Source organism: Cherax quadricarinatus, chromosome 56 (assembly GCF_038502225.1).
Source record: "Cherax quadricarinatus isolate ZL_2023a chromosome 56, ASM3850222v1, whole genome shotgun sequence".
In the NCBI taxonomy this organism is placed as follows: Eukaryota; Metazoa; Arthropoda; class Malacostraca; order Decapoda; family Parastacidae; genus Cherax; species Cherax quadricarinatus.
The window spans coordinates 5,143,822-5,170,523 of record NC_091347.1 but is presented as its reverse complement, the minus strand read 5'-3'; the positions used below and the strand labels follow the sequence as shown (position 1 = coordinate 5,170,523).

The following is a 26,702-nucleotide window of genomic DNA, read 5'->3' as shown; positions in this document are numbered from 1 at the left end:
CCCCACCCACTACTACTCAAGCGCTGTATGATCCATACGAGGTTATTGTTTACTCATGAATACAACCATCCTTGCTGACAAACCTTTGTTTTATCATTTACCAGATCACCTAAAGATTCGCCGCCTTACCCTAAGGAAAACACTGAAATGGTTATGCAAAAATAAACTGAAATTAAATTGAAAACTGGCATTGTGTGCGCTGTGCATGATACAACTAGTTGTGGGGTGTGCACTGCTATCTTAGAACAACTGCCACAATATTTCATGACAGGGGACAGAAAAATTGTTTCTCATTATGAGCGATGATTGTATTATTGAGTGAGCTTAATATTGATGATGAATTTACCATCTTCGGTGGATGTGCGGCGCTCACCTAGGTCGCACAATATACGCCCCATTATTGCAAATTCTTATTTAAGTTGGCAAATTAACTTATATCACATAAATTGTAGCGTGATTAGGTAAGGTTGCTAGGCTAGTTTTGGTTCAAAATAAAAAAAATGGGTAACTTTATTTCATTGTTGTCCTCGGGAAAGGTCGAATCTACAGGCGACTATTTATCTTGTATGGGAAGCAGAGTCTGCGCGACTCATCTTAAACCATAAACAAAAAAGGCACTAGAAGCAGTATGGAAACTATTTAAGACCACATCCTAAATAATGTTTCCATACTTTCTATAGTGTATTTCAGACACTTGTTTCCTAACAAATAAAACACCGCCTCCCGGAGCCTAGGGTTGGGTGGCAGCTAACATGTGTATATTATACAGGGGGTGACCTTCCCTGCCGTCAACACCATGTTGGCTACCTGGGTCGTCCCTGCTGAGAGGAGCAAATTTAGCACCATCGTTTTCTCAGGTGAGGATTCCTCTTCAAGGGGGGCTCCTTGGCGTGGTGAAGAGGCTCTTGGTCTGAGGAATTAGACCTGTCAGTCTCCTTCCTCAGACCGAACCTAATTACCCCCCAATCCCCCATTCCCTATCCCATCCTTCCCATCCTCCCCTTTTTCCTTTCCTCCTCCTCCTCCCCACCCCTCCCTTTTGCCCTTCCTTTATGGCCTTTGGTTTTTTTTTTTTCCACAGGCACGCTAGTTCCTAGGTAGGGGAAAGGGTACCGGGGTCCATCCCATTCCGTTGAGGTTCTTGGCGGTGGCGCAGTTTGCCGTGGAATCTGGATTGCCTGGGGATGTCATGATCCCTCTCTGGTATCCCAGTGGGTGGCTTTGGGTGTCTCTCGGGCGACAGGTGTATCTCTGGAAGCCACCTTTCGGATTCCGGGGGTGGTGGCCGAAGGAGGTATGCTCTGTGGCGGATTTCCGGCCGCCCTCTCTTTTGCCCACTGAGGTAGCTCGGCAGATGTGAGGTTGTATCCCGGATTGCTGGTTTACTGGCATGATGGGTAGGGTATGGCACGGGTTCCATGCTGCATCTTTTCATGCTCTTAAGAGTGGTATGCGCATCATCACCGTACAGAATGCTACCCAGGCTCATGAGCTTTCTTGTCTTTCCCATATCGATACTGTTCCTGTCACTATTGAAAAACATCATTCCCTCAATTCTTGTAGTGGTACCGTCATTCTGCCCCATACCATAGTTCAACAAAATTTCCAGACATGTGGCACTGACATTCTTGAACAGCTGGAACTCCAAGATCTCCCAATCCTCAAGGTAGACACTTACGTTCTTCCTGCTCGCGGGCGGAGACGATACCCTAGCAATGTGGCTCGTTTAACTTTTGACTGCCGTGAACTCCCATCCTCAGTTTATGTAGCAGGACATCGGTTACAAGTTCGAAAGGTGATTCCTACACTGCAACAGTGTAGAAATTGCTGGTGATTTGGCCATCCAGCGAAATATTGCAGATCTATCGCCGAATGCCCAGTCTGTGGTGCCGATGACCATTCTAATACGTCTTGCAATCGACCTCCCTCTTGCCTTAATTGTCATGAGGCTCACCCTTCGTACTTTCGCCATTGTCAAGTCTACTTAAAGGAGCGGGAAATCCATTACCTCAAAGAGGCAGAAGGTCTCCCTTATGCCATGGCAGTTTCTCATCTCCGCCTCCAAGGGAGACTACCTCGTGTTTCTTATTCCCGTGTTTCAAAACGTCCCCCCACTTCTGGGATCCCATCTTCTGCAACCACCTCTGTGGTTACCTCTCCCATAGTCACTCCTGTATCTAATTCTTTTGCTGTCCTAGGCTCAGACGTCCCTACTTCAGCGCCTCAGTCTGATCTCGCTTCTTTGTGTTCTCCATCACAAGCCTCAGTAGCGACGAGATCTCGTATGACACCTCCTCCCAATCGTCCCTCTACTTCTCAGAAGTCAAAAAAAGGTCCGTTAACACCTCCTACCCATCTTCCACTTCCTCATTTTACCTTCCCTGTCTCTGTACCTGGTTCTTCCCCTCTCACTGGCTCTGCTACAAGTGTAGAGGTTCACCCTCCTCCTCATACTGTACCTTCATCCCCTGTTCCCTCCCAAGTTTCTTCCTCTTCTGCCACCTCCCAGGTTTCTGCCTCTTCTGTCCCCTTCCACGCTTCTCCAGTTCCCTCCACCCTGTCGCCCCCCCTACCTTGGTACAGTCCATTACAGTTCCAATCTTTACTCATCCTCCCCCTACCATTTCCAATATTGTCTCCCATACGACGTCTCTGAATTCCAAAACACTTAAAGCAATCTCTGAATATATTGCAGAGACCAAACCATCAATGGACACTGATCCACCCTCCATTCCTTCTCTCTCCTCTGCTCCATCTGCACAACTCCTTTCTTCACAGCGCACCGTTCCTTCGCTGCTTGAATGTTTTCCACTGCCTCCGCATGTGGACTTTTCTAACCCCTCTAGTCTATAGGAACCCTTACCTGCGGATTTCAGGTATCTTTATCATTGCCAATCATGGCCTATTTACAGTGGAATATACGGGGCCTCAGGGGTAATCGGGGTGAGCTTCAGATGTTACTCTCCCAGTTTTCCCCTATTGGTGTTTGCTTACAGGAACCAAAATTACACTCTGCTATTATCTCTCCCATCTCAGGCTATAATTTATTGTATTCTTCAGATCCTTTTCCTGATGGGACCTTTAATGAAAGTGCCCTTCTTCTACGCACTGATATTCCGTACCATCAGCTATTTGTTCGTACCTCTGCATTACACAGCAGCCCGTATCCACTTGCATAGGTGGTATACGCTCTGTTCTTTATATCTCTCTCCTTCTTGGGCATTATCTATTCCGGATATTGCCTTTCTTGTTTCGTCATTACCGCCACCGATTCTGTTACTTGGCGACTGAAAGATTTAATGCCCACCACTTCCTCTGCAAAGGGGGGGGGGGTCTATGTCTCACTGTGATTCCCGTAGGCATTCAGTTAGAGGCCATCGACCGACTTTCTTGCCACGCATTACGCCCCACTCCATGTTTTAAATACAGGTACTCACACCCATTTTGATCCTCGGGCTCACACTCTCTCTTGCATCAATCTCTCAGTCTGCTCTTCCTCCACCGCATTAGACTTCACTTGGTCTGTTCTCCCGGACTTACATGACAGCGATCATTTCCCAATCATTCTTACTTCCCCTTCATATTTACCACCTCTTCGCATCCCACGCTGGCAATTTGATCAGGCAAATTGGAACCTTTACTCACACCTAACTGTTTTTAGAGAGGTTCCTTCTTCGTCCTCCATCGATGAGCTTTTACACCTCTTCTCGTCCTCCATTTTAACCGCAGCTTCTAATAGTATACCCCAAACTTTGGGCAGGCATTCTCAGAAATGCGTGCCTTGGTGGTCTCCTGCTTGTGCTCATGCAGTATGTTTGAAACGCACTGCATGGGGCAGGTACCGGTACAATAAAACCATGGAGAGACTTCTTGATTTTCAGAAGCGTGCGATCGCTCACCGTGTCATTCGTGACGCTAAACGCACTTGCTGGTGAGATTATGTCTCCACCATCACCTCTGCTTCCTCTATGAGTGCAGTCTGGAAAAAAGTACGAAAACTGAGTGGTAAATATTCTCCTGACCCGGCTCCTGTTCTGCGGGTTGCCGGTGTTGATATAGCAAACCCACTAGAGGTTCCCAATGAAATAGGCAATCATCTGGTCCGTATTTCTCAGTGACTCCATCTATGCCCCTCGTTTCTTTCCTCAAAGTCTGCCAGAGAGTTAGCACCCTTGGACTTTTCTTCTCTCAGAGAAGAACAGTATAATGTGCCTTTTACACTTCAGGAACTGGAGGCAACACTCTCAGGTTGCCGATCATCGGCAGCTGGGCCCGACGACATTCATATTCGTATGCTACAACATTTACATCAGTCAGCCCTTGCAGTCCTATTACGCCTTTACAATCTTATTTGGTCACAACAAGTTCTTCCACAGCTGTGGAAATCTGCCATTGTTCTCCCTTTCCGCAAACCAGGCACTACGGGACATGAAGCCTCCCACTATCGTCCCATTGCTCTTACCAGTGCAGTTTGCAAAGTGATGGAACGCCTGGTAAATAGACATTTAGTGTGGTATTTAGAGACACACAACAGTCTCTCCACTCATCAATATGGCTTTCGTAAGGGCCGTTCTACCATAGACCCCTTACTATGCTTGGATACGTATGTTCGTAATGCCTTTGCGAATAACCACTCAGTTATTGCCATATTTTTTGACCTTGAGAAGGCATATGACACAACTTGGAGGTATAATATTTTAGCCCAAGCCCACTCCTTAGGCCTTCGAGGCAGTCTACCATCCTTCCTTAAGAACTTTTTAACTGACAGGCATTTCCGTGTTCGGGTTAATAATGTGCTCTCCTCAGACTTTGTCCAAGCTGAAGGTGTCCCCCAGGGATGTATTCTGAGCACAACACTTTTTCTCCTTGCTATTAATGATTTGGCCTCTAGTCTTCCATCAAATATTTGATCATCACTCTATGTTGATGACTTCGCTATTGCCTGTGCAGGCGCTGACTGTCACCTCATTACAGTTTCTCTCCAGCATGCGGTCGACCGTGTTTCCAATTGGGCCACCACACATTGGTTTATATTTTCCAGCACTAAAACCCACCAAATTTCTTTTACTAGGCGCTCTGTCATCTCCGATCATCCTTTGTACCTCTATGGCTCCCGTATCCCTGAACGTGATACAGTCAAGTTTCTGGGCCTCCTCTTTGACCGTAGGTTTTCCTGGAAACCTCACATTACCTTTCTGAAGGTAACTTGTCACAGCCGGCTGAACCTTCTTAAAACCCTTGCTCATCTTTCATGGGGAGCTGATCGTCGAACCCTCCTTCGCCTACATTCCACCCTCATTTTATCGAAACTTGATTATGGTGACCAGATCTATTCAGTGGCATCTCCTGCTACTCTCTCTAGCCTTAACCCCATTCATCACCAAGGATTACGTTTATGCCTTGGTGCTTTTCGCTCTTCCCCTGTTGAGAGCCTCTATGCAGAAGCAAACGTTCCATCCTTATCCGATCGCCGTGATGCCCATTGCCTTTGCTACTATGTACTCTCTCATGATCTCCGCAATCCTTCCATTTATAGAATGGTCACTGATATTAGTGGACATTCTTTATTTGTTCGCCGCCCCTGTTTACTCCGTCCCTTCTCTCTTCGCCTTCATTCGCTCTTGTCTTCTCTTCAATTACCACCTTTCTATGTTCATGTAGCATCTCACTTTTCCCTACCCCCCTGGGAAGTTCCAGCTGTTCGAGTCTGTTCTTTCTCTCTCCCTTGCTTGAAAGCCCAACTGTCTATGGTTGCTTCCCGCTCTCTTTTTCTTGACCACTTCCACTCTCATTCTCATGCCATTGCTGTGTACACAGATGGCTCTAAGTCTTCTGACGGCATAGGATTCGCAGCAGTGTGTCCGGACAGCATCGTACGAGGGCATTTACTATCTTCGGCTAGTATTTTTACTGCTGAATTGTATGCCATCCTTGCAGCACTTATCTGTATTGCATCTATGCCTGTGTCATCATTTGTGGTTGTCTCAGACTCCTTTAGTGCTTTACAGGCTATACAGAAATTTGATACACCTCACCCCTTAGTCCTCCGTATCCAACTTTGGCTATGCTGCATCTTTACCAAGCATAAAAATATTGTTTTTTGTTGGGTCCCTGGTCATGTTGACGTACAGGGCAATGAACAGGCAGACACTGCTGCGTGGTCAGCAGTACATAACCTACCAGTTTCATATAGAGGTATTCCATGTACGGACTATTTTGCTGCAATATCTTCCCACCTTCGCACCCGTTGGCAACAACGTTGGTCTACTATGCTCGGCAACAAACTTCAATCTATTAAACCTATTATAGGTTACTGGCCGTCTTCTTATCACCAGTGTCGAGGTTGGGAGACTACTCTCTCCCATCTTCGCATTGGCCACACTCGTCTTACTCATGGATATCTCATGGAGAGCCAAGCTCCATTATCAGTCAGCCACATTTATCAACGAGCACGCAGAATTTACCTCCGTCGTCGTCTTCGCTCCGCTGCTCTCTCTTTACCTTCCCTTCTCGCTGATGGACCCACCTTTCATCCGGACTCTCTCATTGACTTTTTGACAACAACTGACTTACTTCACAAATTCTGATACCTTCAGCCCTTTCTACTTCAATCTCTTGCTTCCCTCTACCCCTGTACTATCCCCTGCCCCGCTGTTTTCTGTAACCTACTGATCATCCCTCCTCCCTTCTGCCACCCAATACCCTCGCTTCCTTCCCTGCCCTGCAGCGCTGTATAGCCCTTGTGGCTTAGCGCTTCTTTTTGATTATAATAATAATCAGGTGAGGATTGTCCTGGTTTTAGGGATTAAAGTATTCCTGAAGATCGTGATATCAGATGTTGAGGTCAATAATTCTGAAGGGCTCTTGATCCGAAGAATTGGAGCTACGCTGCATTTCCTTGAATATAATAATACTAATTATGATTAGTATTATTATATTCCTTGAATATAATAATACTACTAATAATGTAACTGGTGTAAACCTTGATAATGGTTACCAGTGAGTTAAGACAAGAACATTAAATAACGTTTTAGTCCTGGCGCCAAGTGTTTGCTCACGTTTCTTCATAAACCAGTAATGTAACTAAGATAAATGTATGACAGTAACTGTTCTTGTCTAGGCTTCCAGCTTGGCACTGTGGTTGGCATGACGAGCAGCGGGTGGCTGGCATCATCACACTTCCTGGAGGGATGGCCTTCCACCTTCTATGTATTCGGGGTGGCAGGTTTGGTGTGGGGGCTGGTGTGGTGTGCCATTGTGTACGACCGTCCAGAAGATCACCCAAAAATCTCCATTGCCTACCTCAGGATACTCCGCCAACACCAAGATTCCCTGAAAAGAGCAGAGGTTAGAAGTCTTGAATTTTTATTGCTTTTTAAAAACCGTTTTATTGCTAAAATTCATTAATAAAGTGGTAGCAGTTGTCAACACAAATGTTTACTGTATTAATGTTGGTAGAATTACCCACAATATGTTAAGTAAAAGGACACAAATGCAACTAATGTGACATTTTATTGTGGCAACGTTTCGCTCTCCAGGAGCTTTATCAAGCTGTTACAAACAATACATGGACACAGAGGGTATATATAGGCTTAAAGTGAGGTGTAATATTAGTGGTTGTAGTAGTAATATAAGTTGTAGTAGTAGTAGTATTACTACTAAAAATGTCACATTAATTGCACTTGTGTCCTTTTACTTTACATTAAGTTTATTATTGAATATTAAAGTTATTATTAATTTAGATATGTAAGACCTAATCTGGTGCTAGATAGTGGCGGTTCCTTGGAGAGCCATCGTGACATCACTTCCGTTCTGGGCACTGGTAGCAGCTAGCCTGGGCACTGACTTCAGCTTCTACACTCTGCTGACAGAGATGCCCTCCTACCTGAATGACGTCCATCACTTTGACCTCATCAGCGTAAGCTTATAGAGAAGTGTGACCTGTGGTAGTTCTTTTTTTTAATTATTATGTATCATTAGATACACATACATTTATACAAGACTTGCACACTTCCAGTAGGTACTGCAGTTTTCTTACACAGGACTGGAGACTTTCCTAAGACAGGAAATGACATTTCAGCAGGACTGAAGTTTTCCAACATTTTTTATTCTCTGTATGAGACTCACAACAGTCGGATAACACACAGGTATCTAATTTTACTGCTAGATGGGCAGAGGCAGCAAGGGTGTAAGGAAACTTGCCTACTGTTTCACAGAGCCAGGGAATTGAACCCCGAACCTTAGTAACGATTTTGAGTAGAATGCTTTCAGGAGACACACCTGCCATACTAAGGGATCAAGTGGGAGGAAATCCGGGGGCATTGAGTTTACAAGGGAGATTTACTCTACCACAGCTATCTTTACTACCTTTTTCATATAAAAAAAAAACACGGAACAGGTGGGGTTTGCTGGCCGAGTGGCTTACACACTGGTTCGGAGTTTTAGGAGTCACTTGCCATGAGTTCAAACCCCACTCGTTCCGTGGTTTGTTTGCAGTCGTGTTATTACGATTTCGTAAGTCATGATACCTGGTTTCTTGTAGCAGTCAAAGAGTTCTGGAAAACATACGCAATATCGCAAGATTTCCATTCAGTAATATTTATTTTTTCCGAACTAATTGCTTTCTGCGTTATCATAACTCATTTATAATGAACGGCTTGTTTATTGCGAACTCTCTGCTTCCAGCAGTACTTACGCTAAGTGAGAAATACTGCGTCTAGCACAAAACTTATTAATTACAGAGTGAACGGTAACACATAAGGGAGAACAGGAGTCACAACCTCCCTGCCTGGACAAATAGTGATGTAGTTAGATATTACAGTTATTTCATAGATTACAGTTTCATCGTGTAGAGTTTTATGTAACATTCAGTTAGTATTATATGTATTTTAAATTAAGATATTTTCCACTTTACCTGGGTCAATTTTGACCTCTCTAATCCTACTGGGTTGCCATGAGAATTTAAAAATGTTCCAATTATAATAGTAATAACAATAAAGAATTTATTCTTTTAACATTCCAATGTATAATGTTATAGTGCGTTACCATGCCATTGTTCATATAACTGAGATATCAATACAATATAAACTTATAGCCTAATTTCAATTTTTTGACAATATAGTATCGTCTCTTGAGCTTATTACTTGTTTATAATGTTGTACTAGGTTCATTTCATTAAGACAGTGAATATACTTGTTTTTCTCTGCACTCCTAAAATTCATTTATCAGTTATTTTCTGATAGTTATTAAACTGTTTGACAAAACAAAGTTGTATTTAGCACTGGTTTGAGTTTATAACTGTCTCGTGAATATATACTTTTGATATATACATCCGAAGTTCCGAGTTTTGATTATAATAATAATTCTACTCCCAGAGCCCGGCCTAGGTCCAGGCTCGTCTGGTGCTTGCCTGGTCAACCATTCTGTTGCTACTGGTGGCCCGCTGACATAATAATATACTGTACATTTCCACGGTGGGGGAGGGGGAGAGAATGGTGAGAGATGTACCTTGATACTAGTGAAAGACTCTTGATCCAAGGGATTAAAAGTACCATTCCCTTCCTTAGATCATTATCATTATGATTACCTCCAATTACACATGTGCTGAATAATTCCTACGGGTTTATCGCTTCCCCGTAAATATCGTTACTACTGAATTTAAGTGCTGAAAATAATAATTAGCGGTATACATGGTGAGTGTCATGGTCATGGTGCTGTCATAACTTTGTCATCTGCCTGTGGAATAAAATTCTGTGTTTTTTTATTACGTTGAAGGAGAGCGCTAAACCCTTCCTGGGAAAATGGGTGGCGTTCAGGTTCGCTCCAAGGAAGTGAAAGGTAAGTGTAATTCCTCGGAACAAGATCCCCTCACGTGCCTCAACAAACTTCTCTTGTGGTATGGCATTTTCTAGCTTGACAACTATTTTAATTTAGAAATTTTAGGGTGTGGCTATTATTGGAGTTCATTGTTTCTGTACTCATTTTGTGATATTTTTTAAATAGATCAGTTTTACAGGCTGTTATTCTACCTCGTCTAATTTCAATACTCAGCCGCTGGTATGCGACCACAACAGTCGACTGGCACTTCACTCCTCTGATGACATTAATTACGTATATGTTACCATTAACACTAGATACAGATATTTATTTCTCCAGTAAGTATTTTCTTAGTTACTGGACGGCAAATTGTGATTCTTAGAACTTTTTCGTATTTTTACAGTTTATCAATTACTGATTTTATGAGACTAAAAGCTGGTAGTAAATCAGTGACTTGATGTAGAGTATTTATATAACCTCGGCATCTCTAACACTAACACCATAATAAAAGTTTTAACTTGCTACAGTTGTGAGAGCTTGGAAACTGTCATTATCTGAGTTATAGTCTGTACAGAGTACAACCAACAGATACCAGTACATTTGAAAAATAATGAGATAGTCAATATGCTTGTTATTAATCTTTACTTTTAATGGTTCAGTTATACAGTTATCAGTATAATAATTAAATACCTTGGTTGTAGAGACATAAACTTTAGACCAAAACAATAATACGCTGTATGTAAAGCGTGTCCAAAAAAGTCCTTTTATTTTTCAGTATTGCGTAACACTATTCATTGGAATCAAACACTGGACTTCCACTTCAGTATCAAACATCGATTACAAAAAAACAGGATGATCATAATAATATAAACTGAAATACCAATATAAATTAAGTTGGTACCAGTACCCAGTGAGCGTGGGGATAACAACGCTCTGAGGGACAGTAAGATATAATAAAATTTGTTCGGAGTTTTAACCCAGGGGAGAGCTAGTCGCCCAGGATAACCCAACAAAGTCAAACAAATTTTATAAGGTGCAGTACAGTATATTATACAATTAAGGTGATTGACACTCTTATTTCCATTGTGATCCTTTAATCTTGCCCCCAGGATGCGACCCACAACAGTCTACTAACACCCAGGTACATACTGCTAGGTTTGTAACTTGCTCAGCTATCAAAACTTTGGGTCCCAATCCCTGGACCCATTATGTACCTCTGTAATCTTTTGACTACCGCCCACAGGATGGGTATGGGGTACATAATAAACATATTAAACTAACTAGGTGAACAGGGGCAGCAGGTGTAAGGAAACATGTCCAACGCTTCCACCCGTGCCGAGGATCGAACCACGGACACTGTGAGCCGAGTGCGCTGCCAACCAGTAATATCTCCCAAAATAATAATCTGTACAAGAAATGCTTATTCCGTGGTGCACATAGGTTGTATATACAATGTAAATTAATGCCCGAGTTCTGCTACGTAGTGGTTATTATCTATAATAACCTTAACCTAGAAAAACCAACATGCAAATTTTGAATTTTTACAAATCGGGCAGAAATACACGAACTGTAATGCGTGTATAAACGCACGCGCTCTTTCAAAGATATATTATTCAAGGATGCTTTGCTTTGGTCATCGTGTACAGTGTGGTGTTGTTCCCTAGGGTCCCTCTAGGGCGGTTCCTCGACACTGGTGAGGGGCTCCAAGATCCAATGTGATTGCATCCTTTTTACCCCAGGCGCTGTATGACTCCTACGAATTTAGTGCTCCCCTCATGATTGCACTAATAACAGTTGTTGCTTGGGCTACAGAACGGTTTGGTGTCAGCGTTGCCTTACTTGTTGATGTGGGCGTGGAGTATGTTGTGGGCGTTGATGATGGACGCTCTCACCCACGTTAACTGGCTCTCTATCCTCACCGTCAGGAGACTCTCCATGGCTACTGGTAAGACCCTCAATGTTACTCTCATACATACATTATATTGTGTAGGTGGTGTGGGACTATACATGTGCATCTACCTCGGCTGATACCTATCTCCAATACACCAGGGAGGAAGGAGGGGCAGCTGCCAGCTTCAGGGAGTCCCAAAACTCTAGAAAATATGGAGAACTTGCCCATCATTATATGTTTGTTCCCATAGGCTCAGAGACCCTTGGCTCATGGGGAAAGAGTGCATCTAAATTCCTTAAGGAGCTGGGAAAAAGACTCAATAGGGAAACTAGAGATCCCAGGGCAGCTAGTTTTCTGTTCCAGCAGCTCAGTGCGGCTGTTCAAATGGGTAATGCCTGCTGTATTTTGGGCACACGCCCCAGCTCTGAGGAGATGGATGAGATTTTCGCCTTATAATCGGTGATACACACGTAACAACATGTACCGTATATGCCACCTTTATGTCAACAATGTATCTCTCAAATCTTCTGTACCATATTATGTAATAAAATATTCCTATTGGTAAAAATAAAAAAAGAATGAAAAGATGTGGTGGTAGGGGAAGTGGAATATTCAAACGGCTTCAGGAAGAAATCCAAATATTCTTCCTTGAAGCCTTTTTATCCACTTCTCCGAGGCTATGGGTCCTACAATTTACACCAGAGGTGGACCCCGAGTAGGTAAAACTGGTCAGTTAGCAAGAACTCATTTAAAATTCAGTCCTTTCTAAAAAGTTTCTCTTATACGTTTAAAGATTTATTTTTTCATTTATGATAATGTAAAAATTAATAATTTTGTACCAAAAGAGCCTTAGAAAACTTACCTAACGTTATTTAATTTAGCAATTTAATTTAGCCTAATCCAACTAAATATATTTTAGATAAGTTTACAATAATTTAACAATAAACAGACAGTGATATATATATATATATATATATATATATATATATATATATATATATATATATATATATATATATATATATATATATATATATATATATATATATATATATATATATATATTATATATATATATATATATATATATATATATATATATATATTATATATATATATATATATATATATATATATATATATATATATATATATATATATATATATATATATATATTTCGTTAGGTTCAGAATAATTTTTGTGAAATTATTGCATACACAAATTTTTGCTTGCCTTATTTGGATAACAGGTATATCTTGCTACTTCTACTTACACTTAGGTCACACTACACAGGCATGCACATGCATATATATATATACATAAAAAAAATAAAGGTTTTTCTTTTTTTTGTCTTAATAGTTCTTGTTCTTCTTTATTTCCTCTATTCTCCATGGGGAAGTAGAAAAGAGTCTTTCCTCCATAAGCCATGCTTGTCGTAAGAGGTGACTAAAATGCCAGGAGCAATGGACTGGTAACCCCTTCTCCTCTAGAAAATACTAAATAATAGTATTTGGGATATTTGAATGTGCGTGGATGTAGTGCGGATGATAAGAAAGAGATAATTGCTAATGTTTTGAATGAAAAGAAGTTGGATGTCCTGGCTCTAAGAAAAACAAAGCTGAAGGGAGTAGGTGAGTTTCAGTGGAGAGAAATAAATGGGATTAAGTCAGGAGTATCTGAGAGAGTTAGAGCTAAGGAAAAGGTAGCAATAATGTTGAAGGCTCAGTTATGGAAGGAGAAGAGGGAATTTAAATGTATAAATTCAAGGATTATGTGAATTAAAATAAGGGTCGGATGCGAAGAGTGGGTCATGATACGTGTGTATGCACCTGGAGAAGAGAGGAGTGTAGAGGAGAGAGAAAAAATTTGGGAGATGTTAAACGAGTGTGTAGGAACTTTTGAACCAAGTGAGAGAGTAATTGTGGTAGGGGACCTATATACTTAAGTAGGAGAAACATTTAAAGAGGGTGTGGTAGGTAAGTTTGGGGTTCCAGGTGTAAATGATAATGGGGACTCTTTGATTGAACTTTGTATAGAAAGGGGTTTGGTTATAGGTAATACATATTTTAAGAAAAAGAGGATAAACAAATATACAAGATATGATTTAGGGCGTAATGACAGTAGTTTGTTGGACTACGTATTGGTAGATAAAAGACTGTTGGGTAGACTTCGAGATGTACATGTTTATGGAAGGGCCACAGATATATCAGATCACTTTTTAATTGTAGCTAGAGTGAGAGTAGAAGGTAGATGGATACAAAGAAAATAGAAGCAGCAAGTAAGAGAGAGGTGAGGGTTTATAAGCTAAAGGAGGACGCAGTTAGGGTAAGATATAAACAACTATTGGAGGACAGATGGGCTAGTGAGAGTATAGGCAATGGGATTGAAGATGTATTGGGTAGGTTTAAGAATGTAGTGTTAGTGTGTTCAGCAGAAGTTTATGGTTACAGGAAAGTGGGTGCGGGAGGGAAGAAGAGTGACTGGTGGAATGATGTAGAGAGATTAGTAAGAGAGAAAAAGTTAGCATGTGAGAGGTTTTTACAAAGTAGAAGTAATGCAAGGAGGGAGTATGTGGGGATAAAAAAAGAAGTTAAGAGAGTGGTGAAGCGATGTTGTTGTGATAGAAACACAGGCCTTATCTCTAGGCTTTATTGAACATAGAATCTTCATAGTACTTCTGCAACAACAAAATATAATGACTAGTACATCTAATAATGGCTTCTACAGGGATGGTGATGTCTTGCATATGTCAAGAGAAAAGTTATAACTACAGGCCACATATTTAAACTCACCATGTAATCTGCATCGGTGATAAATGGATAAAGTAGGAGAGAATCACACACCATATGTTGGTGCCCATGACGCACGCCAAACTGTTGTTGTTGTTAAGGGCCCCTAGAGGTGGTGCAGTATTATCCTGCTGCTGCTCCCCACAGGACCAGTATCACTACAATCTCCCCCTTCTAAAATATCAGAGACAGTAATCTCCCAAACTGTTAGGTGAGCGACGTACACGTCCCGACCTTCGTAGCCCTTGAGCCTCTTCACCAGGTTCGATATTTTCCAGCGGGGTTTGATTAACTGCTGGAGCAGAATCCTCTATTTCCATAGGGGTAGTCTCAAGGGGCTTTCCAGGAGAAAACGAAGCATCTTTCACATCTATTGGTGTATCTTGAGATTCCACACTAATAGGGATTTCAACTGGGGCTAAATGTCTTTTAGATACTGTAGTCTCTTCACCATTTTGGTAGCGAATGTGGGCGTAATGTGGATTAGCTTGCAGGAGCTCTACCTCTTCCACTAAAGGATCCGTCTTGTTCATCCTACGGTGACTCTTCAGGAGAACGGGTCCAGGATGACATAACCAAGTGGGCACGGAGGCTCCCGTAGAGGAACGACGTGAATAGTTGAGGAGTCTTTCATGAGGGGTTGCATTAGTAGCTGTGCACAGCAGTGATCTAATAGAGTGAAGAGCATCAGGTAGGACAGTTTGCCAGTGTTGAACAGGTAGATTGCGCGACTTTAATGTCATTGTAACTGCCTTCCATATAGTACCATTGAACCGCTCCACTTGACCATTGCCTTGAGGGTTGTAGCTTGTTGTTCTGCTGCAGGCAATACCTTTGCTAGCCAAAAACTCCTGAAGTTCGTTACTCATGAACGAGGATCCCCTGTCTGAATGGATATAAGCTGGCATACCAAAAATAGAGAACAACTGTGAAAGACAACTAATAACAGTTGAAGCAGCCATATTTGCACAGGGGAATACAAAGGGAAACCTTGAATATTCATCTACTATGTTAAGGAAATACCTATTCTGATTTGTGCTTGGTAGAGGTCCTTTGAAATCTATATTCAATCTTTCGAAAGGCTGGGTGGATTTTATGAGATGAGTCTTCTCTGGCTGATGAAAGTTTGGCTTGCACTCTGCACATACTCTGCATGCTCTGATCACTTGTCGCACATCTTCCACTGAGTAGGGCATGTTCTTTGATTTGACAAAATGGTACAGGCGTGTAACTCCTGGGTGACACAAAGCCTTGTGGAGAGCTGAGAGTGATTGCAAATCATGACATGCTGCTCCACAGTGGGACCTAGAGAATGCATCAGGTGAGATGTTCTCTTGACCCGGTCGGTACAGAATATCAAAGTCATAACACGATAGTTCCATCCTCCAGCGTAATATCTTGTCATTCTTTATCCTACTTTTGTGCCTCTTGTCGAACATATACATCACGGACCGTTGGTCAGTCCTTATGGTGAAATGTCTACCAGTTAAATAATGCCTCCAGTGGCGAACTGCTTCTATGATGGCCTGGGCTTCCTTTTCTACAGCAGCATAACATTTCTCTGATCCTTGAAAAGTTCTCGAAAAGAAGGCTACTGGTCGTCCTGCCTGAGATAAGACTGCAGCAATGGCAATGTCAGATGCATCCGTTTCCACTTCGAATGGTAGGGACTCATCAATGGCTTGAACTACTGAGTTTTCAATGTCCTGTTTGAGAGTATGGAAAGCGGCTTCTGCTTCCTTTGTCACAGGAAATGTGGTAGCACTCAATGGGCGGACTTTACTTGAATAGTTGTAGATCCATTGTGAGTAATAAGCAAAGAGACCAAGAGTTCTTCGGAGTGACTTTTTGTCTTGAGGCATTGGAAGTTCCCGTAGAGGTCGTAGTCGTTCAGGGTCTGGGAATATTGAACCTCCTTCCACTACATAACCAAGGATGCTAAGCCTTTTAGTTGAAAAAGTGCACTTTTCCTCATTGTAACTGATATTTTTCTTCTTGGCGGCTTCCAAAAACTTATCAAGGTTTGCATCATGTTCCTCCTGGGTCTTGCCACAAATGGTAACATTATCTAAATACGCGTAAGTTCCCATGAGTTGCTCTTCCTGAATGAGTGAATCCATAATTCGTTGGAAGCAGGCTACCCCATTGGTGACTCCAAAAGGGACTCTGGTAAACTGATACAGGCCATCACTAGCCTGAAACGCTGTGTATGGTTTATCTTCATTCCTTATAGGGACTTGATGATAGGCACTCTGCAGATCAATTGTGCTAAACACGTAGTACTGAGCAATTTTGTTCACTGTATCGTCAATTCGAGGTAGAGGGTACCCATCAAGAAGTGTAAATTTGTTGATTGTCTCAGAGTAATCGATAGCCAGTCTCCGTTTCCTATAACCATCTTTAACAACAACAACCTGTGCACGCCAAGGGGAATCACTCGGTTCTATAATACCCTCCTTCAGCAGCCTCTGAGTTTCTTTCTCAATGAACATCCGATCCTCATAAGAATAGCGGCGTGACTTAGCTGATATAGGATGGCAATCCGCGGTAAGATTTGCAAACAGCTTTGGTGGGTCTACCCTTAAAGTGCTAAGCCCACAGACAACAAGAGGAGGCAGTTCACCTCCATATGTTAAGGTGACACTACCATGCAGCTTCTGAAAGTCCTGACCAAGGATAACATCAGAGCACAGTTGTGGCAGAATAGCTAAATGTACATCTTGATAATCCTTTCCATTAACTCTGAGATTTACCTTACAAAACCCTAAGGTCTGAATAGAGAGAGATGTTGATGCCATGGAAACGGTACCTGATGAGTGATGTAGAGTCAAGGAGAGCCGTTTAACTAAGTCAAGGTTGATGAAACTCTCTGAGCTGCCACTATCAATAAGACCATCTACTTCTGTTCCTTTGATGAATACTTTCACAACTGCCTTTGACAGTGAATTTGGAGTAGCCGCAGAAGTCACTGTTGCTAGAGTCGCATGATCACTGGAATGTGTGGAGGCACTAGCTCTTGTTGATGCATTAGCACGACATACTTTAGCAAAGTGACCTTTCTTGTGGCATTTATGGCACATTGCTTCACGAGCAGGACACTTTGGACGTGGATGTCTTGAAAAACCACAAAAGAAACACACCGTACCTGCTGCTGCTGTCACTGAGGCAGGTTCCCCAGTAACTTCATTGCAAGAGTCTTGGTCAGGAATTGCAGCACTTACCACTCGAGAAGGCTGAGTGGTACTGTATACTTCAGAATTCTTCTGGGCTGAATCTAGAGCTCTTGCCTGGTCAAAGGCAGCGGCTAAGTCGAGAGTTTTATTCTCCAATAAACGCTGCCTTATTATTGGTGATTGCAGGCCACTGATAAAAGCATCCCTGATGGACTCTTCACAATACTGAGCAGCTGTCACTGCTTGGAAGTGACAGTCCTTACCTAAAATTTTCAGTGCTTGAAAGTATTCCTCTAAGGACTCATCAATCTGCTGGCGGCGAGTTGCAAGGCGATAGCGTGCAAAGATTTCATTTGTAGGTTTAATATACTGAGACTTGAGGGTTTTGATAGCATCTTCGTAGGTATTACACTCAGAAATAGCCTCATATATCTTAGGTGACACAAAATTGATGAGCAGACTTAGTTTATCTAGATCTTCTTTAGGAAGGGCTCCCAAGAAGTTTTCGAAAGTCTTAAACCAGTGCTTCCATTCCTGAGCAGCCGTTGATAAGCTGGGGTCACAGTCTAGCCTCTCAGGTTTCAGTAAACGCTCCATGTTGTGATGTAGTCTAGCGCAGGATCACCACCAGGTAGCCCAGGATTCTATGTTCAATAAATTGTTGTGATAGAAACACAGGCCTTATCTCTAGGCTTTATTGAACATAGAATCTTCATAGTACTTCTGCAACAACAAAATATAATGACTAGTACATCTAATAATGGCTTCTACAGGGATGGTGATGTCTTGCATATGTCAAGAGAAAAGTTATAACTACAGGCCACATATTTAAACTCACCATGTAATCTGCATCGGTGATAAATGGATAAAGTAGGAGAGAATCACACACCATATGTTGGTGCCCATGACGCACGCCAAACTGTTGTTGTTGTTAAGGGCCCCTAGAGGTGGTGCAGTATTATCCTGCTGCTGCTCCCCACAGGACCAGTATCACTACAGATGTAAAAAGAGAACAAATGAGAGAGTGGATGAGATGTTATCAACAAATTTTGTTGAAAATAAATATTAAGGAACGAATGGATTTGTTAGTTAAAAACAGGAGAGGAGAGTTATTAAATGGAGAGTTAGAGGTATCGGGAAGATGGAGGGAATACTCTGAGGAATTGTTAAATGTTGATGAAGATAGGGAAGCTGTGATTTCGTGTATAAGGCAAGGAGGAATAACATCTTGTAGGAGTGAGGAAGAACTAGTTGTGAGTGTAGGGGAAGTTCCTGAGGCAGTGGGTAGAATGAAAAGGGGTAAGGCAGCGGGGATTAATGGGATAAAGATAGAAATGTTAAAAGCAGGTGGGGATATAGTTTTGGAGTGGTTGGTGCTTTTATTTAATAAATGTATGGAAAAGGATAAGGTTAAGAAAGTGCCCTTCTTCTACGCACTGATATTCCGTACCATCAGCTATTTGTTCGTACTTCGCTGCATTACACAGCAGCCCGTATCCACTTGCATAGGTAGTATACACTCTGTTCTTTGTATCTCTCTCCTTCTTGGGCATTATCTATCCCGGATATTGCCTTTCTTGTTTCGTCATTACCGCCACCACTTCTGCTACTTGGCGATTTTAATGCCCATCATTTCCTCTGGGGGGGTCTCACTGTGATTCCCGTGGCATTCAGTTAGAGGCTTTTCTTGCTACCCACCCCCTCCATGTTTTAAATACAGGTACTCACACCCATTTTGATCCTCAGACTCATACTCTCTCTTGCATCGATCTCTCAGTCTGCTCTTCCTCCGCCGCATTAGACTTCACCTGGTCTGTTCTCCCGGATTTACATGACAGCGATCATTTCCCAATCATTCTTACTTCCCCTTCATATTCACCACCTCTTCGTATCCCACGCTGACAATTTGATCAGGCAAATTGGAACCTTTACTCACAACTAACTGTTTTTAGTGAGGTTCCTTCTTCGTCCTCCATTGATGAGCTTTTACACCTCTTCTCGTCCTCCGTTTTAACCACAGCTTCTCATTCTATACCCCAAACTTCGGGCAGGCATTCTCAGAAATGCGTGCCTTGGTGGTCTCCTGCTTGTGCTCGCGCAGTACGTTTGAAACGCGCTGTGTGGGGCAGGTACTGGTACAATAAAACCATGGAGAGACTTCTTGATTTTAAGCAGAAGCGTGCGATCGCTCGCCGTGTCATCCGTGACGCTAAACGCACTTGTTGGTGAGAATATATCTCCACCATCACCTCTGTTTCCTCTATGAGTGCAGTCTGGAAAAAAGTACGAAAACTGAGTGGTAAATATTCTCCTGACCCGGCTCCTGTTCTGTGGGTTGCTGGTGTTGATATAGCAAACCCACTAGACGTTGCCAATGAAATAGGCAATCATCTGGTCTGTATTTCTCAGGGGCTCCATCTATGCCCCTCGTTTCTTTCCTCAAAGTCTGCCAGAGAGTTAGCACCCTTGGACTTTTCTTCTTTCAGAGAAGAACAGTATAATGTGCCTTTTACACTTCAGGAACTGGAGGCAACACTCTCAGGTTGCCGATCATCGGCAGCTGGGCCCGACGACATTCATATTCGTATGCTACAACATTTACATCAGTCAGCCCTTGCAGTCCTATTACGCCTTTTCAATCTTATTTGGTCACAAGGAGTTCTTCCCCAGCTGTGGAAATCTGCCATTGTTCTCCCTTTCCGCAAACCGGGTACTACGGGACATGAAGCCTCCCACTATCGTCCCATTGCTCTTACCAGTGCAGTTTGCAAAGTGATGGAACGCCTGGTAAATAGACATTTAGTGTGGTATTTAGAGACTCACAACAGTCTCTCCACTCGTCAATATGACTTTCGTAAGGGCCGTTCTATCATAGACCCCTTACTATGCTTGGATACGTATGTTCGTAATGCCTTTGCGAATAACCACTCAGTTATTGCCATATTTTTTGACCTTGAGAAGGCATATGACACAACTTGGAGGTATAATATTTTGGCCCAAGCCCACTCCTTAGGCCTTCGAGGCAATCTACCATCCTTCCTTAAGAACTTTTTAACTGACAGACATTTCCGTGTTCGGGTTAATAATGTGCTCTCTTCGGACTTTATCCAAGCTGAAGGTGTCCCCCAGGGATGTGTTCTGAGCACAACACTTTTTCTCCTTGCTATAAATGATTTGGCCTCTAAGTCTTCCATCCAATATTTGGTCATCACTCTATGTTGATGACTTCGCTATGGCCTGTGCAGGCGCTGACTGTCACCTCATTACAGTTTCTCTCCAGCATGCGGTCGACCGTGTTTCCAATTGGGCCACCACACATTGGTTTAAATTTTCCAGTACCAAAACTCACCAAATTACTTTTACTAGACGCTCTGTCATCTCCGATCATCCTTTATACCTCTATGGCACCCGTATCCCTGAACGTGATACAGTCAGGTTTCTAGGTCTCCTCTTTGACCGTAGGTTATCCTGGAAACCTCACATTACCTCTCTGAAGACAACTTGTCACAGCCGGCTGAACCTTCTTAAAACCCTTGCTCATCTTTCATGGGGAGCTGATCGTCGAACTCTCCTTCGCCTACATTCCACCCTCATTTTATCGAAACTTGACTATGGTGACCAAATCTATTCAGCTGCCTCTCCTGCTACTCTCTCTAGCCTCAACCCTATTCATCACCAAGAATTACGTTTATGCCTTGGTGCTTTTCACTCTTCCCCTGTTGAGAGCCTCTATGCAGAAGCGAACGTTCCATCCTTATCCGATCGCCGTGATGCTAATTGCCTTCGCTATGTACGCTCTCATGATTTCCGCAATCCTTCCATTTATAGAATGGTCACCGATATTAGTGGACATTCTTTATTTGTTCGCCGCCCCTGTTTGCTCCGACCCTTCTCTCTTCGCCTACATTCGCTCTTGTCTTCTCTTCAATTTCCACCTTTCTATGTTCATGTAGCATCTCACTTTTCCCTACCCCCCTGGGAAATTCCAGCTGTTCGAGTCTGTTCTTTCTCACTCCCTTGCTCGAAAGCCCAACTGTCTATGGTAGCTTCCCGCTCTCTTTTTCTTGACCACTTCCACTCTCATTCTCATGCCATTGCAGTGTACACAGATGGCTCTAAGTCTTCTGACGGCGTAGGATTCGCAGCAGTGTTTCCGGACAGCGTCGTTAGTGTAATATGTTTATTATGCACCCCATACCCATCCTGTGGGCGGTAGTCAAAAGATTACAGAGGTACATAATTGGTTCAGGGACTGGACTCCAAAGTTTTGATAGCTGAGCAAGTTACAGAGGTAATGAACTCACAATTTACAAAGGTAATGAACTCACAATTTACAAAGGTAATGAACTCCAGGTAGGTCTGGTCACAATCATGACAAGTTACAAAGGTATTTACATATTACAGAGGTACGTAATGGGTCCAGGGACTGGGCCCCCAAAGTTTTGATAGCTGAACTAGGTACAAAGGTAATGAGCTCACAAGTTACAAAGGTAATGAATTCTGTTAGAATCGTTACTTACGTTTATACATGGCTACAATCATGAACAAATTATAGTGTAATGAGCAATTCACACTTCCACACCCGGTCACAACTGTAATAAGTTTTTGGTGCAAATATTGATTGTTGAGACACACACACACACACACACACACACACACACACACACACACACACACACACACACACACACACACACACACGCAACCACAAATAGGTGAGTACACACACTGAATTGTATGCCATTCTTGCAGCACTTATCCATATTGCATCTATGCCTGTGTCATCATTTGTGGTTGTCTCAGACTCCCTTAGTGCTTTACAGGCTATACAGAAATTTGATACACCTCACCCCTTAGTCCTCCGTATCCAACTTTGGCTACGCCGCATCTCTACCAAACATAAAGATATTGTTTTTTGTTGGGTCCCTGGTCATGTTGACGTACAGGGCAATAAACAGGCAGACACTGCTGCGCGGTCAGCAGTACATGACCTGCCAGTTTCATATAAAGGTGTTCCATTTACAGACTATTTTGCTGCAATAGCTACCCACCTTCACACCCGTTGGCAACAACTTTGGTATATTCTACTCGGTAACAAACTTCAATCTATTAAACCGAGTATAGGTTACTGGCCGTCTTCTTGTCACCAGTGCCGAGGTTGGGAGACTACTCTCTCCCGTCTGCGCATTGGCCATACTCGTCTTACTCATGGGTATCTCATGGAGAGGCACCCTGCTCCTCTCTGTGAGAATTGTCAGGTTCCATTATCGGTGAGCCACATTCTGTTAGACTGCCCACTTTATCAACGAGCACGCAGAATTTACCTCCAACGTCGTCTTCGCTCCGCTGCTCTCTCTCTACCTTCCCTTCTCGCTGATGGACCCACCTTTCATCCAGATTCTCTCATTGACTTTTTGACAACAACTGACTTACTCCACAAACTCTGATGATACCTTCAGCCCTTTCTACCTCGATATCTTGCTACCCTCTACCCTGCACTATCCCCTGCCCCGCCGTTTTCTGTAACCTACTGATCATCCCTCCTCCCTTCTGCCGCCCAATACCCTCGCTTCCTTCCCTACCCTGCAGCGCTGTATACCCCTTGTGGCTTAGTGCTTCTTTTTAATTATAATAATAATAATAATAATAGAATCTAATAGATTAAGGATTTGTATAGAATTTAAAATTCCATTGACACTTCCCTTACCTGGAGAGGGTTTCGGGGGTCAACGCCCCCGCGGCCCGGTCTGAGACCAGGCCTCATGGTGGATCAGGGTCTGATCAACCAGGTTGTTACTGCTGGGCGCATGCAAGCTGACGTACGAACAACAGCCCGTTTGGTCAGGTACTGACTTTAGGTGCCTGTCCAGTGCCTTCTTGAAGACAGTCAGGGGTCTATTGGTAATCCCCATTATGTATGCTGGGAGACAGTTGAACAGTCTTACTATTAAAAAATTGCTATCAGGTTTATAGTAACTGCAAAGTTCAAAGTGACTGAAAATATACTAATAAACGTGAGAGAAACACTTTTTTAAGTACTTTTTTCTGGCTTTCATATGGGCGAAACGTTTGAGTGTCATGTTTACTTACCTTTTGACCATCTTATTCACAATCTACAACATTTTACATTTGATGGGATTCGACAGTTTGTCTACTACCAAAGTCTGGCCCTGGGCCAGGCGTGTCTGGTGCTTGTCTGATCAACCAGGCTGTTACTGCCGGCGGCCCGCTGGCTCGCATGCCCGTCACAGCCTGGTTGATCCTGCAAGTATCTTCACAAGAAGATGCTTGCCGAGTTCCCTCTTCAAGACTTCTACGCTTGTTCCAGCAGTGTTTCTGATGTTGTCTGGTAAGATGTTAAACAGTCTGGGCCCACGTATATTGATACAGTGTTCGCTTATTATGCTCACGTGTCAGCATATTTCAAATACGCTTGCCGTGATGTCACGGACTTTTCAAATACTGGTATGTCAGAATAGTCTAAACCTTCACGGCGCCCTTGTGCTTTTCACCGGGTTTATTTGATATATATTCTCCCATATCTCTCATTTTGTGGACTGTTTTGTGGTAGGATAGCAGGGGCGCCATGAGTACGCTAAGAATCAACGCAGTAAGCGTCAGGGGCCCAAAACTGTTCATCTGCCTCCCAGCATACGTAAGGGGATTACCAATACACCCCTGGCTGTCTTCAAGAGGGAGCTGGACAGACACCTAAAGTCAGTATTGATCAGCCGGGCTGTGGTTCGTACGTCGGGTTAAGTGCGGCCAACAGTAACAGCCTGAACATCAAAAATGGTATAAAATACCGACAGGTTGTTAGATAAGACACATATGCAACAGTCAGGTATCTTTATTTCGAAACGTTTCGCCTACACAGTAGGCGCAACGTTTCGAAAACGGTATTTTATACCATTTTGATGTTCACTCTGTCAGACACTGCAACAGAATGGTATCTTGGTACAGAACAGAAAACAACTTGGACAACTTCTACTAGTGAGAATGGCTGGATTTGAGAGTGACGTGACCTTCCAACGACAACATTCTTACCTCTACTAGTGACCTACATCTCGCCTCCTGGTGGTATATAAGGCTCCATCCTGTCACTTCTACTCCATATTGTTTCAGACTATGGAACAATACTCTTCTCCAGACTGAGGGACTGACCACCTCAGAACTTCAAGGGTGATGGACTAATTACATCGTCTTCAAGTCTCTTCTGCTTCTATCAACTTTTTTCTACTCGACTGAAGAAGCCTACTGTGTAGGCGAAACATTTCGAAATAAAGATACCTAACTGTTGCATATGTGTCTTATCTAACGGTAACAGCCTGGTTGATCAGCCCCTGATCCACCATGAGGCCTGGTCACTGACCGGGCCACGGGGGCGTTGACCCCCGACACACTCTCCAGATATACGCATGTACATAAGTACACGCATATTTTTTTTTTCCCCAGCATCAAAATTTTATGATGGCCCTGTAAAATTTATTTCTTTTGCATTCAGTGAGGTGGAGAGGCCCAGGCTTGAATCATACAGTCACTAAAATACATACATCTAGGCTCAGTAATGTTTTTTTTGGCTCCTTTTATACAGTAATACAAAAAATAACAATTGATCTGCCCTGCACAGCGATGTACGGACCAATGTTGGGTCTAGTGGCCATGGTGTTTGCGGTGTGCCAGGCTATGATTGCTGCATTGGTGCTGCTGTGTGTCTCCTGCATGCTCATGGGTGCTGTCAACAGCGGCCTTATGTGTTCCCATCAGGACTTGGCACCCAACCTGGCCGGCACCCTGCTGGGCATCACCAATACTATTGGGGCATTAGCAGGCATTGCCAGTCCCGCCATCACCGGCTATATTCTTCACCATGACGTGAGTACTGTGTGTGCGTGTGTGTGTGTGTATACTCACTTATTTGTACTCACCTATTTGTGGTTGCAGGGGTCGATTCATAGCTCCTGGCCCCGCCTCTTCGCTGATTGCTACTAGGTCCTCTCTCTCCCTGCCCCATGAGCTTTATCATACCTCGCCTTAAAACTATGTATGGTTCACGCCTCCACTACGTCACTTTCTAGGCTATTCCACGGCCTGACTACTCTATGACTGAAGAAATACTTCCTAACATCCCTTTGATTCATCTGAGTCTTCAGCTTCCAATTGTGACCTCTTGTGTCTGTGTCCCTTCTCTGGAACATCCCGTCTTTGTCCACCTTGTCTATTCCGCGCAGTATTTTATATGTCGTTATCATGTCTCCCCTGACCCTCCTGTCCTCCAGTGTCGTCAGGCCGATTTCCCTCAACTTTCTTCGTAGGACAATCCCCTTAGCTCTGGGACTAGTCTTGTTGCAAACCTTTGCACTTTCTCTAATTTCTTGACGTGTTTGACTAGGTGTGGATTCCAAACTGGTGCTGCATACTCCAGTATGGGCCTGACGTAAATGGTATACAGAGTCTTGAACGAATCCTTACTGAGGTATCGGAACGCTATCAGTAGGTTTGCCAGGCGCCCGTATGGTGCAGCAGTTATCTGATTGATGTGCGCCTCAGGAGATACCCTCGGTGTTATACTCACCCCCAGATCTTTTTCCTTGAGTGAGGTTTGCAGTCTTTGGCCATCTAAACTATATTGTGTTTGCGGTCTTCTTTGCCCTTCCCCAATCTTCATGACTTTGCATTTGGCAGGGTTAAATTCAAGGAGCCAGTTGCTGGACCAGGCTTGTAGCCTGTCCAGGTCTCTTTGTAGTCCTGCCTGATCCTCATCCGATTTGATTCTTCTCATTAACTTCACATCATCTGCAAACAAGGACATTCTGAGTCTATCCCTTCCGTTATGTCATTCACATATACCAAAAACAGCACAGGTCCTAGGACTGACCCCTGTGGAACCCCGCTTGTCACAGGCGCCCACTCTGACACCTCGTCACGTACCATGACTCGTTGTTGCCTCCCTGTCAGGTATTCTCTGATCCATTGCAGTGCCTTTCCTGTTATGTGTGCCTGATCCTCTAGCTTTCTGTGTGTGTGTGTGT

General features: G+C 43.2%; 1 protein-coding gene across 1 annotated transcript in view; it reads left to right on the top strand.

The window, feature by feature from the left end:
• Positions 1-26,702, top strand: part of LOC128700659 (sialin-like) — a 34,608-nt gene that overhangs the window by 5,854 nt on the left and 2,052 nt on the right. The window contains exons 4-8 of the mRNA XM_070096980.1: positions 770-857; positions 7,121-7,347; positions 7,769-7,918; positions 11,629-11,761; positions 25,301-25,545. Of these exons, the coding sequence (XP_069953081.1) occupies positions 770-857; positions 7,121-7,347; positions 7,769-7,918; positions 11,629-11,761; positions 25,301-25,545 (843 nt within the window). The remainder of the gene's footprint in view (positions 1-769; positions 858-7,120; positions 7,348-7,768; positions 7,919-11,628; positions 11,762-25,300; positions 25,546-26,702) is intronic.